The following is a 17,512-nucleotide window of genomic DNA, read 5'->3' as shown; positions in this document are numbered from 1 at the left end:
AACGTTGAAGTTTCAAGTTAACTTAAAACTTTGCAAACGTTAAAGCATATAGATTTCTTTTTTTTTATTATTATTTTTTATTTTTGAGATGGAGTCTCACTCTGTTGTCCAGGCTGGAGTGCAGTGGTGTGATCTCGGCTCACTGCAAGCTCCGCCTCCCGGGTTCACGCCATTCTCCTGCCTCAGCCTCCCGAGTAGCTGGGACTACAGGCGCCCGCCACCACGCCCGGCTAATTTTTTGTATTTTTAGTAGAGACGGGGTTTCACCGTGTCAGCCAGGATGGTCTCGATCTCCTGACCTCGAGATCCGCCCGCCTCAGCCTCCCAAAGTGCTGGGATTACAGGCGTGAGCCACCGCACCCAGCCAAGCATATAGATTTCTAAAGATATAACCACGACTCTCATAGAAATATAATATGAATGCATGTTAGAGATTGTATTTAACTACTTAATTAATGAAGGGACCAGGAAGATGTTACAACTGTTTCAAAGGAGAATTCCAACATCAGATACACACATACACTATATAGAATGAATTTATAAATAAATGCAAAAATGGCTTTTACTGAAACTATCGATCTCCCTAAGAACATATTTCATTTGCATATCTATACATAAAAATCATTTGCATCGATATCAGTTACCTGCAATTTACAGAGTTTTAAAATAGCTCTACTACACCAAAAGGCACAAACACCATAGAATCCCATAGCCCAGAATGATGTGATTTAGGCATAATTTTCTATGTAAGACACCCAGTAATCCTTTTAATCCATGTCGAAATCTTTTACAATTTTTCTTGACACATGGATCTTAAACTGAAGCATTTTGCTGAATTAAACCTATTCTCCTTTAAGATAAACTCTTCCCTGATTATAACATTGTATATTCAAATTATAAAGCACTTAGATAATAAAGTATAAAGAAAATAAAAATCTTCATAATCCTATCACTCTGAGGCAGTTACTGTTAATGCTTAAAGTATATTCATCCGGTTTTTTCTATGTATTTGTGTGTGCATGAATGGAAATATATTAACTGTTTGCAACCCAGTTTTAATAAACTTGTTATAGAAAGTTATCTATATATATCTAATTGGGTTTATATATTCCACATTGTAATTCACTTTTTTCCTTAAGATCATAAACATTTTTCCTTGTCATCATTTTTAATAGCTACAAAATATTCCATTATATGTTAGAACCATAATTAATAAATCCACCACTATTAGAAACTTAGGTTGTAACCAATTTTTAGTTATTATAAATAAAACAATGCACCTGTCTTCTGACAACCTTTTTCTTGAAGTGGTACCGTTTTGCTGAAAAAGCCAAACATCTCATAAACATAGTGAATTACATGTAATTACATGTAAAAGAGAATTACAATGAAACTCAATGTCCGAGTTTCCAGAGGATGTTGCAATCTCTAGAGTGCCTGATGGCACCTCTTCTGCTTTAGCTCACAAGCCTACCTATTGCATCAGTGGCAGACTGGGATTTGAATTAGAACCGGAATTCTCAGCTACCCAGAACCACCACCGTTGTCACTTTCCTGAGACACCATGAAGATTTAGTCACGTTTGGAAGTTTAAAATAAAAACTAAGATCATCATGAGCTTTGACAGTCAAGGCCATTTAATCCGAGATAATTTTTAATACAAACATGTCTATAAGGGAAAAAGTACATTATTTAGGGCTTAGTTTCTTAGAATGAAGAGCCTGAGGAAATGGAGAAAATAGCTTTCAGGTGGGTAACAAATTGTCAAATTTTTTTCTTGATTTTCAAACCTTGAATTTTATTTGATTAGAAACAGTAACATATCATTAGTAGCATGACATGAAACAACTGGCTCTTCTCATGAGAATATCAGATTCAAGGAGAGGGTATAGCTCAGAGGGAGAGCACTAGACTGCAGATCAAGAATATCATCTTAGTTCAGCTGTCTTCATTTTAAAGATTTGAAAAGGGTCAAGAGAAAGGAAATTATTAAAATGTAAGAGAAGGTATCCAAAGCCCTACAAGCTACTATTTAAAGGAAGTGGTTGTTGAACTTGACTCAGAGTAGGTGCTCAATATTTGCTGAATAGTAGAGATAAGAAAAAACTGACAATTAGCTGTGTGATTTTCAGGGGGATGGGAATCACTTAAGCTAGTGCCTTCATTTTAATTTGTGACGTCTACCACCTTTTCCAACTATTCAAAGATAATGTAAGAAAAACACTGACCATTTTATTCTCTTTCGATAGAGAATGGACTTTCCCATCAAAAAGGCTTCAACTGGAGCCACAGAGTTTGGTTTGGACTAAGAAAAATACTTTTATAATAATGATCAGATAATTGCAACAAGCTGCAGAGGGGACTTGTAGAAACTATATCCATAGAAACCTCCAAAAATAGTATAAACAAGGACAGTATAGGCATCCCATAGAAATAAAACCTCTTTCAAAAAACAGAAGGTAGACCAGATTTGATATTCAGGTCTTCCCTAGCTCTAGAAGGAAATGGAGTAGATTTTTGCATGTATACAATAAATTGCTGGTTTCTCTAAAATAGATGCAATGGTAGATTGAAGCTTGCTACCTACTGCTCAAATGAAAAGTACATGTGATGTAAAATCAGGCAATAACAATCTGGCAACATTAGTGTGCCTACCATGTGCCAACCATGACTCAGGTAGACAATACCAACTTGGCCACTGTCAGAGACAGAACACTCAATGGGATGGATGGTAGGACTGAGATAACGTGATAATTCTCTTGGTGTTATATTCCTTCTTGCCATTTCTGGAAAAATCCAAGTCACAGAAACTACCCCATGGTGTTGATTCCTCCCAATAGTGACACAGAATCTCACTATTTCTTTGGTATGCCTCATCACTCTTTAGTGTTCAGCACTGTTTACTATTCAGTCCATTCCATTCAACTTTTAAATATATATTATTTGTCAGGCACTTTACAAAGCACAAGAAATACCAAAAGCACTTGTGCTGCTGACTGATCCCTAGATTATGTAAATGAACAGGTCTTCCCTCACTTCTTCTCATACTCCCTCATGCAAAATACCTTACCATGTAAAAAGGATAGTCACGTTTCCTTTCACATAGAATCTGAGCATGGCTATGTAGTTTTTTTTAAAACATAGGGTATGGGAAAAAATAAAATCTAGCACAGGACAGGGACAAGTAATAATAACATAAATATGCTGACTCCTTGATTCTAACAACCAAACTATAAGATGGAAATCCTGTTTTGCTTAAAATCTCTATCCATACCATCGATTTTTTGCTTCCAATGCAGCACATAAACCCCCACTTTCGATAATTAGGAGAGTTACCTAAGTATGATAGCATTTCTTTCAAAACAAATTTAAGGGAATACAGAAAAGGTGAAACAGGGATAGTGAGCATTTCTCAGAAGCAGCAAATTCATGGTGGAAATTGGCCTCTTACCTTCAAAGAACTGCTGCAGGGCCTCATTTTCGCCTACCACATCCATGGTGCTGTGGTCCTAGTACTAGTTCCTCGTAAAACAATGGTTATCAGACCTCAGGAAGTAAGTACTGTCCTTTTGATTCGAAGCCTACGAATGCTCTTGAAAAATCATTTTCTTTTTATTGGAGCGAAGCATATCTTCGGCCATCAAATTGTGCCCAGAAAGACGGTTGAGTTTTCAAATGTGATTATAAAACTGGAAGGATATGCAACCATGCATTTTTTTAAAAATTCATGAAGAGGGAAGAGGTGGCAAATTCATCTCTCTTAATATAGGGAACTGTTTCTACTCTGCTTTTCATCTTTAAGGACCTTTGTCCTTAGTGACACATGTAATTACATAAATGGGCAATAAATACATAGTCTTATCTCTTATTTGTCCTTTTACACCAATATATTTATATCTCCACCTTTATCAACTAGATCCATTTAGCTACCACCAATAAAAGATACTTATTTTTTTAACCTAGAAAAAAGGGATAAATCAATATAATTACTTTTGATACCTATAATCATAGGTAATTTTAAAAGTCTTGTGCTAATGAAAAGTTAGAATTTCTTAAGTATTTCCAAACTTACAGCAAAAACTTAAATTCCTTAATACATACCTGCTCCATTTCCTCTAGAGCTTATTTGCTTCCAAAGTATAAACCATAAAGTATGAGAAGTCTCTCTAATAAGCAACAAAAACTGCATTACCAATTTAATAATTCTTATAGCTGAGTCACTAGTAGCTGGATTCACTCCTAAATATAAAACCATACCCAAATAAATGTTTTGTTTTCACTGCTTAGCTTTGATTCATTTAATAATAGCCTAAGAAAATACAATTAGGAAATTAAATTATCCGTTCAGCCCCTTCCTTTTCTCTTTTTCCCAACTTTCTATTTGGAAAAAAAATAGAATAGTACCATAAAATATCTATATACTCTTCACCTACACTTACCAATTACTGACTCTCTCTCTCATATATATATATATATATATATATATATATGAGAGACACAGTGGTAGCAGTGGATATGGATATGTGTGTGGATATGGATGTGATATATAAATATATATAATTATATATATCTATAAATATATATGTAATTATATATAAATTTTTATTTTAATAAAAAATATATTTATATATTTTTATATATCAATATCTATTTTATATATATATTATACATATATTTCAAAAAACAGAAGGTAGACCAGATTTGATATTGATATGGAGAGAGAGCTATATATATCCATATCCTTCCTTTGGCTGAACCACTTGAAAATAAGTTGGTGACATCTTGACACGTCACCCTTAAATAACCCAGTATGTGTCCCAACAATAAGGACATTTTCCCACACAATCACAATATCATTATTATACCAAAGAAATGTAATATTATCATCTCATATATAATTTTTGTATGCCTAGTATGGTGCAAGAGGAGATTCAAAAACAGGCTGAAGAAGAATGGTGGTAGTTTATTTCTAATTTTTATGGATACATAATAGTTGTACATATTTATATACCCTTAAATAACTCAGTATATGTGTCCCAACAATAAGGACATTTTCCCACACAATCACAATATCATTATTATACCAAAGAAATGTAATATTATCATCTCATATATAATTTCTTCCAGTCTCCAAAATATTTTTTATGGTGTTTGATTTCTGATTAAGGATCCAATGGATGTCCATGCACTGCCTTTGGTTATGTCTTTTAAAATATAGAACAGTCCCTTTGTCATTTTGATTTGTGCTCTTTATGATTTTGACTTCTTTCTATAGTCCAGGCTCATTGCCTTGTAGAATAAGCCATTTTCCAAATTTGTCTATTGTTTCATTATTAGAATTGGTGAGTGACATAATTCCAAATATATATTTTAAAATTTTACACACATATACTGTTACTTGAAAAATGAGCAAACTAAGTTTAGCTTAGAAAAGAAAAGGTTTAGGAGCTTCTTTTGACGGTCACACTGGCCCTCAGATCTGTAAGTAAAATCATCAAGTTGTTTAAAGAAATGAATTTTCAACAATTGTGTGAAGCTGTCTGCTGGGTGCAGGAAATAAAAAGATGAATAAATAATAGTCCCTGCCCTCCATAAACTGAAATCTAGGGCATGAGAAAAACACAAGTGACTGTAACTCAGGGCAGACTGATAGCTGGGAAGATGTCTCAAGAGAACAGAGAAAGGAGAGTAATTGAATCTGGGAGGATCTGGAAAGGTGCCACAAAGAGCTAGGATGTGAATACACTTAAACAGTGGGTAGGTGTTTTTTTTTTTTATTTTTTTAAATTAACAAATAATAATTGCCCATATTCATGGGGTACACAATGATACTTCCATACATATAACGTGTAGTGATCAGATCAGGGAAATTAGCATATCCATCATCTCAAACATTTATCATTTCTTTATGTTGGAAGCATTCAACATCCTCCTTCCAGCTATTTGAAACTACACATTATTGTTAACTACAGTCATCCTACAGTGGTACAGGATATATAAAACAATAGGTATGTTCCTTAAAACATGAGCAATGGCTTGGAAGACAGAGAGCACAAGTACAGAGATTGTATGCCTAGTATGGCGCGAGAGGAGATTGGAAAACAGGCTGAAGAAGAATGGTGGTAGTTTATTTCTAATTTTTATGGATACATAATAGTTGTACATATTTATGGGGTACATACATTTTGATACAAACATACAATGTGTAATGATCAAATCAGGGTAATTGGGGTACCCATCACCTCAAACATTTATCATTTGTGTTGGGAGGATTCCAAATCCACTCCTTTATTGTGAAATATATAATAAATTGTTAACTGTATTTACTCTGTTGTGCTACCAAACACTGGACCATATTCCTTCTATATATTTTTGCACCCATTATCCAACCCCTCTTTATCCTCCCATCCCGCAACCCCCATTACCCTTCCCAGCCTCTGCTATCCTCCGTTGTATTCACTACCTATAGTGGTAGATTCTGAATGTAATTTGATTCCATGCATATTCATTCTAAGTGTATTTATTGCCAGTTTCTATCTGGGTGGGTGTGAGGCATGATACAATCCCATTTAACTTAGAGAGATCTCTGTGGCTGAATGTGTTGGCTGGGGCAATAACCAAAGTTTAAGCATTTTAAGAAGCTACTGCAAAATCCAGGTAGGCTGTAGTAAAGCCTGAAGTAAGGTGACGTAGAACAAAGCACTGGTTACTGGCTGGATGTAGGGAGCAAGGATGAAGTCAAATGTTTTTTTAAAGGATTTATATGCCTGTAGGTAAAATTAAGATGCCTAAAACATGTAGCCTCTGGCTAACCCTAGACTCCAAGAGAAGCTCCCAGCCAAGTCTCCTGGAGGCCACTGGAAAGAAGTCATCACACTATAATCCACTGCCAAGTAATGATTCTGGATCCCATCCACCAATTCACCCACAGACTTCATGTTCTCAGCAGCACAGTGGTGTGACAGGAAGCATACTAGACATGAGATTTCATTTAATGGCCTGAGAAGCTAAGGTCAGAATTGGGGTTCCAAACTGAAATACTTCCAAGGCCTGCCGGATAAGTGAGTCAAGTACGTCCCTTAACCTTGGTGTTAGGGAGACAATCCAGGGTGGTGGGCCATAGAGCAAACCCGGGAGTGCATACCCTTGAGCAAGGGTGTAGCCACCCGACAGGTAGAGTCACTCAACTTCACCCAAGTGTTGTCATTCAAGAATATGGGCTCAGTGTTGTCAAAACAGCACATTTTAAAAGAGCAGCTTGATATGCAGATTTTAGATTTCCTCATTTTTAAATGCTGGCAGTTGTTTAAAACCAAGATGGACAAACAGAAAAATAAACCAAAACACTGTCAAGGATAAACAGCACATTGTATGAAAACACAATGGAGCCCACAAGATGCAACCTTGGTGCGGAGATCTGCGGAAAGTGAAGAGAATTGAGAAGAAAGTTGTTGGGAGGACTAGAAAATCTATTAATCAGAGTCCAGAGCACTCCGCTAAGAGCACAATCCAGCTGGTGGAAATGGGATTTAAGTGGAAATTCCTCCCTCTCAGTGAATAACAAATATGATGCGTATTTCCCTGATTACGGTCTTCACGTCTCTTACATTTTCCAACTCTCTTGATATCCCCATTTTGCAGATTCAGTAGAGAATCATCCTCTTGAATAGTAATCTAGTTTAGTTGTGGTTTCGGTTTGCTTTGGTATTGACATTTCCTAGAGAGCTCCAATAAACAGATAAAAGCTGTGCTGCTGCGGTTAAGTCTGGGGATGTGGTGATGGGGTCCCTGTATCCCTCTTGAGACTGTCCCTGAGACCTGTAGCTCTAGAATCTAATCCTCATGACCTCTGACGTTCCTCCAGAAGTAAACTGTGTGTGAACTTGTGCTCCCTTGAGAAGCTGCCTTTAGGAAGGGTTTCAATTCTTCTAATATTTTAGCAAGTTTACTCCTCTTCTACATTTTTTTTTTGTTTTGTTTTGCAAATTTTCTTGAAGTTTTTAAAAGCTGACTTTCATTGTTATTTCTCTGTTAACAACTACCACTATGAAAACTTGACTCTACTGAGTTTGGGTTTTCTTTTTTCTTTTTCTTTTTTTTTTTGAGACGGAGTTTCACTCTTGTTGCCCAGGTGGAATGCAATGGTGTGATCTCTACTCACCACAACCTCTGCCTCCCGGGTTCAAGTGATTCTCTTGCCTCAGCCCCTCAAGTAGCTGGGATTACAGGCATGTGCCATCACGCCTGGCTAATTTTGTGTTTTTAGTAGAGACAGGGTTTCTCCATGTTGCTCACGCTGGTCTCGAACTCCCAACCTCAGGGGATCCGCCCGCCTCGGCCAAAGTGCTGCGATTACAGGCATGAGCCACTGCCCCCGGCCAGTTTGCTTTTTTTTTTTTTCCTAAATGCAATGGGAAGCCACTAAAAGGGCTTTAAGCAGGGAAGTGACATTATCTGGTTTTCATTTTATAAAGATCCCTGTGGCTGCCGTCAGTGATTGTAGGAGGGCAGGAGTGGATGCAAGGACAGCAGACATTAGTGCAGGAGTTCAGGTAAAAGATGATAATAGCTTGGACAGAGTGGTAGCAGTGGACATGGAGGGAAGTGGACAGATTCAAGATGTCTCTGAGACAGCTGATGGAATTTGCTGACAACTAGATTAGGAGTGACAATGACAAGTAAAGGAACGTAGAATAAGACCCAGAATTTTGCTTAAGCAACTGAGAATTCAGCCATGGCAGATTTGTTAAGCACAAAAGTTAAACACACATACAAATTCATATAGCATTGGACTCTCTTAAGCAGTGTCTTACAGGAAAAACATTTTATCTAGGGAAAAATGCAACAACAAAAACCTTTGAAAACAAAAGCCTATGAACAAAAGCAGACCCATTTTAGGCTCTGGATGCACAAAACAAACACACAGAATTCTTGTGGTGGTGATGGGAGGAAGTGAAGAGGTAACAGGTTGCAAGTTATTTTAAGGACTAAGACCCAATGTTCAGAAACCAAATCTTGTTCTTCCAGTGTGGATGCTTAGTCAAAGACTGTAAATTGTCATCAAGTTGAGAGAAACCATGAAAAAAGAGGAGTGGCGACCTACTTGACCTTCCGTTTTTGGGAGCCAAACCTAGACCAGAATGTAGGTCTGAGTGACTCCCAATCCAGAGCTGTCTCCATTAGGCCAGGCTCTCACCCCAGCTCCAAACAAATTTCTAAAAACTTGTCCAAGAGTCTTCCTCTTCTTTAGAATTAGTAATCTTGGCAATTAAATTCAGTGTAGAAACACTCTCCTGAACATAATCAGCATGCTGGTTCTTCCTTTTCTGTTGCCTTGCTCTTCCTAACAGCTCCTCCTTTCATCTTTGCAGGCTTCTTCTCGGCCATAGGAACTCAGGGCTCAGTGCTGTACTTCATCTCCAAAGTGTCTCTAAAGTGCCCATCTGATCCCATGGCTAACTACTCCTCAGATTATCTCCTGGACTGACCTTACTGAATTTAGACTTGTATATCCAATACCTACTTAACATATCCACTTTGATGCTCAGAGGGCACCTCACACTTGATGTGTCAAACTCTGAATTTCTGTCTCTGTTATGCACGTACCCAAACTTTCCCCCACCATGTGTTTCCCCTTCTCAATAAACTGCAATAGCTCAAGTCAAAAGCCTAAGATTCAGACCTGAATTCTTTCCTTTCCTCTCTCTCAAATCCAATTCATCAACAATCTTGTTACCTTTTATTTTTTGTTTTGGAATGAAGGCACATATAACTGGGCTAATAATAATGCTTGATTCATAATTAACCACCGATGTTCCATGCATAACTCTCTTATTCGTCATGCATTTATTTTATGTTTGAATTTTTTTTAGAGACGGGCATGGTCTCACTACGTTGCCCAGGTTGGAATATAGTAGCTATCACAGGTGAAATCATAGCACACTACAGCCTTGAACTCCTGGCCTCAAGGGATCTTCCCACCTCAGACTCCCAAGTAGCTGGGACTATAGGCACCCAGCACTACACCCAGCTCATGTACTTACTTTTAATGACAAATGAACCACCCCAAAACCCACCACCTCACCCACGGACTAAAACGCTACCAGTGACTTACTCATAGATTTGTTCCTCTACCTCTCCCACACCCAGAGGTAACACTATCTTGAACTTTATTACTACTTTTTAAAAGTTTTGTCACGTATGACAACGCCTAAACAGCTGTTCAGTTTTAGTTGTTCTTGACTTTTATGAGAAAAGTATGTTATATATCGTTTTCTCAGAATTGCTTTTTCATTCTGAGTTATTGTGCTGCAAGTAGCTGGTATTCATTCATTTTGCTGCCATGTAATCGTCATTCATTCTGTGAACACATTACACCTTCCTACAAATGGATGTTTTAATTTATTCCATAACATTCTTATATGTGTGATCTGGGGGACTTTGTGCAAGCATTTCTCAAGCATATACTGAGAAGTGAAATAGCTGACCCATGGGTATACACTTTTTTTTTAAGATATAATCTTACTCTGTGACCCAGGATAGTGTGCAGTGGCACAATCATGATTCACTGCAGCCTCAACCTCCTGGGCTTAAGCAATCCTCCCACCTCAGCTTCCCAAGTAGCCAGGACCACAGGCATGCACCACCATGCCCAGCTAATTAAAAAGATTTTATACAGATGTGGTCTCCCTGTGTTGCCCAAGCTGATCTTGAACTCTTGGGCTCAAGTGATCCTCCTACCTCAGCCTCCCAAAGAAGAGGCATGAGCCACTGGGCTTGGCCCAACTTTTCTAGTTAACAGTTTTTCACAGTAGATATACCAATTGATAACCCCACCCCCATCAGCAATATGTGAGTGATCCTATTAACTAAAACCCTCTCCAAAACTTGACTTTATTGTTTCATTTTTGCCAATCGAATGAATTTGAACATGTCATTGTCATCTTGATTTACATTTTCCTGATTGAGAGATGAAAATCCTCTTAATATGCTTATTGGCCAACATGCACTTCTCTGTGGAAGGCCTGGTTCAGTCTTCTGCCTATTTTTCTGTGACACTGTCCTTTTTTGCTGGTTTGTAGAATTTCTGTATACATTCTTTATACTAAGCTATTACTGGTTATAAATGTTGCAGATATCACTTCACAGTGTGTAGTTTGGCTTTATTTTTTTTTAGAGACAAGGTCTCCCTATGTTGCCCAAGTTGGACTTGAACTCCTGGGCTCAAGCAATCTTCCCACCTCATCCTCCCAAGTTGATGGACACAATGTGTGTCTGTGTGTGTGTGTGTGTGTGTGTGTAACAGAGTCTCCCTATTTTGTGTGTGTGTGTGTAATGGAGTCTCCCTATTGTGTGTGTGTGTGTGTGTGTAACGGAGTCTCCCTATTTTGTGTGTGTGTGTGTGTAACGGAGTCTATTTTGTGTGTGTGTGTGTGTGGAAACGGAGTCTATTTTGTGTGTGTGTGTGTGTGTGGAAACAGAGTCTCCCTATTTTGCCCAGGTCTGTCTCGAACTCCTGGGCTCAAGTGGCTCAAGTAATCCTGCCTCTGACTCCCAAAGTGCTGGGATTACAGGTATGAGACACAATGCCTAACCACGGATGCACAATTTCTAAATTAAGAATTTATAATATAGTGTAACTTATTTTCTTTTATAGTTATCTTCTATGTTTTTTTTTTCTGCTTCCAGTTTAAGAAGTTCTTCCTAAAAGGAGTAGGGTCAGGAAGATAATCACTTACATTTTCTAAATATATTTCAATTACATTTTAATCTATAATTCCACATATATTTTCTACATCAAGTCATCATCCTGTTGCATTAATTTTAAAGAGCATGTTTCTAGTGCATAAGGTTGAAAAGCATTCTTCCCCTTATAGATTACTAAAGATTTATTATTAATGGGTATAATGATTTTCTTTAGCCTTGCTTTTTATTTATCCTTTTTCAGTCATCCACAAACTTTTTCTGAGTATTTGATTACCTTTCTTTCAAATCTCTTACAGCATCTCCTGGATTTGTTTCTCTTTTTATTTGGGTACTTTCTCCAAAAGCGGTTTTAGTTTGTATAGGAAAATCTTCTGAAGCCTTGATGGTACATATTCGTATTAATGCCCTCACATTAGAATAACTATTTTCAGAACATAAAATTCTAGGTTCAAAGTTTTTTTCATGTTCAATTTCACATTCTTGAGCTGGGTGTGGTACTGATGGTTTTTACCATAACATACTCCAATGTCCTTTTATCTGTGGGCTCCCACCCAACCTGGTGGCCGAAGTCATCTACAGGTAAGATTGACCAAACCTCTAAACAGAACTGAAAAAAATGTTATCTTCAGAAAACCAGCTCTCTTATACACTGCTGCTGTGAATACACACTGTTTAACTTTTCTGGATGGCAATCTAGCAACGCAGATCAAACATTTAAAAATACATATATACACACATATAAATACACATATATATATACATCGACACAACAATTTTATCTCCAGGCATCCACATGAAAGAACTCAACTGTTCAAAAGTGCACAGATAAGGATACTTGTCAAGCATTATAATATGAAAAATAAACTGAAAACCACCTCATCTCCAAACACAATTAAATTATGTTAAAATTCTATAAACAGGGATTAGGATGTGTAGGTTTACCCAAAGGAAAATGTATTTAATGTTTAGGTTTAAAAAGCAAAAAAAAGAAAAGCCTACTTTTTGTTTCAAAAATATGCATATGTAAGTAGAAAATATCTGAAAGCTGAAAGGCTACTCTCCAAAAATATTAACAGCAGCTTTCTCTAAACAGAGACTAAAGTGGTTTCTCATTTTTTCTTTCTGCTGTTCTATACTTATTATACTTCTACCACAAACCTCTTGTTATAATTTCTCCAGTAGAGTCAGTTTTACAATTTGGAATGCAGAGGTCAAGTGGTTCTATGATCAGTGTATACTTCACACGTACCATTCTTTCAACCTACACCCCTTTAAACCCCTTTGACACAATCAAACTCATTTACATCTACGTCCCTCCAACGTCAATATAGTGGCTAACACATATAAAACATGAATACACTACATCAAGACGCTCAGGAATACATCTCCGGGATACAATTTGACTGCCTTCTATTATATTTTAATGAATCACCAAAATAAAGGGATTCTTTCAATTACAGAGAGCAGAATAATTAAAATAGTAACTTTCAAACTTTGTAGCAGCAGAAGTATTTCTTCAAATATAATCTTTTTGAAACCCAATATAGAAAACAGACAAAAATAAAGCCATTCTAGAGGTGGGGGCCTTGGAAAGTGAGTGCTGTCCACTCAGACGTCTTCCTTGCCTCTCACAAGGAAGGAAGCTACTGTGTAGTTTGAAAATTACTATTTAATACATTCTGCTAACCCTAAATGCCATGTCAGAGCTAGAAGAGAAAATGTACACACATTCAATCTAACATTTATTTATTTCAGGGTTTTTTTTTTTTGCAACTATAAATTACATTCACTAGTACACCTGTAATCCTTCATAGTGTATTCAACTAAAGAATAAGCAAACACAGCATAGATCAGTTTAAAAGAAATCATGGTACTTCTTAGAGCAATTTGCAAAAGGGGAAAAAAGTCTTAGGCCCACTCCTTGGAAATAAATATCAAGTAACCATAAAAATATTCAGCCATTTTTCAGTTATTCAGAGAGTTCAGGCATGGTCCCACGCAGAACATCAGAGTTCCTCTTTGAAATAACCCAGCTTTGCCAATGACATCTCTTTTCTCAACTGCATAACTTCCCAAAACATCTGATCAACTACACAAATAGAAAAGAGAGATATTTAAATCATAAAATACCGTCTTCATTATTTTTAATGTTTCGCTGAAAACTTAAGGTAGCTGAAATGTCAATTGCATCAACTGCATATTTCCTAAAGATGTACCTACATTTTTTCAATAATTCACATAAGCTTTTCCACAGACTTGTGACCATCCCAGTTTTATCAATAAAGCAAGTCACCAGTTTTGTCACAATTATTCGTTAAATATATCAGAGACGATCATTTTAGCCCTAGAAAAGGTAGACATCCAGCATCCTGAGTAAATGTCAATGCTGTCACCTTCATGAAGTGAGTACACTCAATGCTCAATTATTCGAGTTATTCTCTAACTTATGAATCTTCTTGCTCTAGTTTGTTATATCATGGTCATTTTACTCTTCATTAACACTAACAGAGGGTGAAGGGGAAAAAAAGAAAACAAGACAATCCAGAAAACTCAGTAACACTGTTTGTGAGTAATAACAGAAAGGTTTTGCATATGGCTCAAATTAGAAATAAAAATGCATGAGGAAGATGAATTGTAAATTCAATTACCTATACTTTTGTAAGTTCCCACTATAAGTGGAAAAATGTTGGCTCCTTATTTCAGACAATAAAAGGTCTTCGTTTGATATATGATCAGATTATATTCATTTAGATCAATGGTTCTCAATCATGGAAGATTCCACCACTACCACTACCACCACTTCTCATCCCTGGCCACTCCAGGGTACATTTGGCAATGAATAGATATATTTTTCACTGTCCCATCTCGGGGGTGCTACAGGTATCTAATGAGTAAAAGCTAGGGATGCTATTAAACATCCTACAAATGCACAAGACAGTCCCCCACAACAAAGAATTATCCAGCTCAAAATGTCACTGGTACCAAGGTCAAGAAATTCTGCTTTAGATTTAGCTGCCCTAAATCTTCTGTTGGCACAAGGCACATATAATAAACAGATTTTAAGACTAATACCTGTTTACAACAAACACACATGGTAAATGATGTGTACTAAATATCGTAAAGTGGAAGAGTGATAGAAACCAGAGAAGATATACTACTTTTATTATCATCACCCTCACCATTCATTACTCGTAACACTTTCTTTCTATTTTCATAAAGTAAATTATCTTTCTGTCTTTCCTACAAGCTTCTCATTTAAACAAACAGAAAAATATTATATTCTTGGCAATTATATTTAACATAAATTTTCTGTTGTCTGGCTTAAATTATATTATCCATCTACAGGTATTCAAAAATATTTCAGTTTTATTAAAGTCAAAAAAAGGATTATACAGTTTAAAGACTGTATGTTATTAAGTCTTTTGAAATTCAACATTAATTAGGTTATCAGGTTATTAGGTTAACAGGTTTTATCCCTATTGTTTTAGGCATTAAAATCCAACTACATGGGATTTTAAAGAAATACGACATTTTTCAACATACCAGACCTTGAGAAAGGCTAAACTAAATTTTTATCAGCATGACTAACTTCTCCATAGAATTAAGATTCACTGGTTTACATGATTGAAAGATGGTAGGCTTCTACCAGTGCTTGAGCAAGATAATATTTTCAGTGCCTAAAAAATATAAACAGGGAAATTTTGTAAAACTTTAAATACAAACTGGCATAGACTTGTCTCTAGCCCAGTATCTGCTATTTTCATTTTTATGTAATCATTTGTGCTCCAGAGATACTGCTTTGGAGCTGTCAGACCATATTAGTTTTTATGCCTGATATTTAAGATATTTAGCTATAAAGCCATATAAAAATTGTATTAAAAATATTAACACACGTGCATGAGGTTGGTTCTCCTGGATATATCACTTGCATGTTTCTGCTGATTTAGAATATGGCAATCTTTATTCCATTCAGAATTATCCTCATGACTACTTTATTAATTTACACACAAAAAATAGAAAATACAGGGAAAACTTAATTGTGAGCTCCATCATGGTTTCCATCAATTAAAACAAATATGACCACTTTGCCGGCCTCATTTTCATCTCTTAAAGAGTCAATTCAATGAGCTTGGAACTCTCTTCTCATTTACTCTCTGGTTTATTATACACCACTTAGGAGTTAAAACTGACCCTGCTTAAAATTCAAAATTAAGAGTACAATGAGGCAAATAAAATAATTAAACATAGTATTTTTCTAAAAGACATTTGTTCCCAAATTCTCCACAAATTTTATTAGAACTATATATGGGATTCAACATAAATGTACCAACAATAAAGCTGATATGAGCATTACTACTACATCCTACAGTTTTTGCTGAACTTTTATGTAAAGATTTATACTGAATCAAGAACACTCACCATCCTGCTGTTTCACGAGTCCCTGCTGAATGTATCGAATGTATGTAAAAAAGTTACATACAGAAGTGATCTAGGCCAAATGGAGAAAATGTCATGAATGGTCAAATGTCTCATATCAAAGCAAGCTTTATTAAAATTCATGGTTAAGTCACTTACCCTGTATCTGCAAAAAGGAGAAATATAATAATAGTTGCTTGAGTCCCCTAATTTAATTCTGTGTTTACAGGACTTACTCTGGCCAGTGAGAGCACATTTTCTGTGAAATAATGATAAATTTCAGTTTTTTGAAATTAAAAGCATTTGCCCCTACCTTCTGTACAAGTTACCTATTCATTCAGTTAGATGACAAATATTTGAGAACCTACTGTGTACCAGGCACAGTTCTAGATGCTGGGCTACAGTGATGAAACAGACAAAGACTATGCCCTTGTGAGACTTACATTCTATTAATAGTATAAGTTTAATGCCATAATATTAACCATGATTCTAGAAACAGAAACTAGGTGTTTTCCATATATATCCCATCCTGGAACAAATTTACAAATGAGTAATCAGCTGCAAGACAGCTCTCAGTTTTCCATCAGGATTTCAACTTCTTAGTTGAAAATATCCTCATGATGACTGTTCAAGTCTCAAAGCATGTTACGGATAGCTTGCAGGGTAATAGTTTCCAGATGGGGTATTTGTTTATTTGGTTGGTTGGTTGCTACATTTGCATTTAATGTGGGACCTAGGGAGAAGTACAAAGGAATAAGCCACCTTATAAAAATACTGAATCTTAACAATCATATAACAAGTTCACTAAATTTCACACCATCCTTTCTATTTGCATGACAAAAGCTAAAATTTTATATGAGGGCTTTCTGGCTGGGATTAGGCTATCAGCCTCTTGAGGGCAGGGACTTTGATTCATCTTTAAATGCCTGGCACCAGGCATGTGCCTGGCACACAGCACACATTCAATGACTGCTGAATGAGTAATGAGCCATCTGTTACCCTATGGCTCTGTGAGATAAGGCTGGCATGTCTACCAGGCCAGACTTGCAGCAGCCCAGCTGTCACCCTCCTAAGCTAGGAACCTGGCTCAATACAACTATCACTCCCCATCAATGCAAAATTAGCATAGCTCTAAGTAAAGTAAGAGGCCAATAGCATTTTATATGACAGTACAAATTACATAGTAAATATATTAAATAAATTTACATTTTAGCGATACTTACAAGAAATATACAAATGTGCCTTTATATTAAGAAAACACACAACAATGTGTATTTGAAACAGGGTAATTTTTCAGGAGGGGGTAATTCAAATCACTAACCAATTCCTATCTTTTTTCAAATATTTCTTTGTTTCTTTATTAGCAAATTCCTTTAATGATCTGTAACAA

At 36.3% G+C, this 17,512-nt stretch overlaps 2 protein-coding genes across 7 annotated transcripts in view; both read right to left on the bottom strand.

Moving 5' to 3' along the window:
* MYRFL (myelin regulatory factor like) overlaps positions 1 to 3,497 on the bottom strand; it is a 116,222-nt gene extending 112,725 nt beyond the window's left edge. The window contains exon 1 of the mRNA XM_073021308.1: positions 3,452 to 3,497. Within this exon, the coding sequence (XP_072877409.1) occupies positions 3,452 to 3,497 (46 nt within the window). The remainder of the gene's footprint in view (positions 1 to 3,451) is intronic.
* Positions 3,498 to 13,435: 9,938 nt separating this feature from the next.
* RAB3IP (RAB3A interacting protein) overlaps positions 13,436 to 17,512 on the bottom strand; it is a 64,528-nt gene continuing 60,451 nt past the window's right edge. For 4 of the 6 annotated variants that reach the window (XM_008003996.3, XM_073020944.1, XM_008003997.3 and 1 more), the window contains 3 exons: positions 16,282 to 16,381; positions 16,126 to 16,195; positions 13,436 to 13,795 (listed from right to left, as the gene is read on the bottom strand). In XM_008003996.3, coding sequence (XP_008002187.2) covers positions 13,713 to 13,795; positions 16,126 to 16,195; positions 16,282 to 16,381 — 253 coding nt within the window. In that variant the 3' untranslated portion in view covers positions 13,436 to 13,712. The remainder of the gene's footprint in view (positions 13,796 to 16,125; positions 16,196 to 16,281; positions 16,382 to 17,512) is intronic. The other 2 variants (XM_008004001.3, XM_073020945.1) reach the window with 1 other exon arrangement.

This window comes from Chlorocebus sabaeus, chromosome 11 (genome assembly GCF_047675955.1).
Source record: "Chlorocebus sabaeus isolate Y175 chromosome 11, mChlSab1.0.hap1, whole genome shotgun sequence".
NCBI lineage: Eukaryota > Metazoa > Chordata > Mammalia > Primates > Cercopithecidae > Chlorocebus > Chlorocebus sabaeus.
The sequence above is the reverse complement of the archived record's forward strand: the minus strand, read 5'-3'. Positions and strand labels throughout refer to the sequence as shown.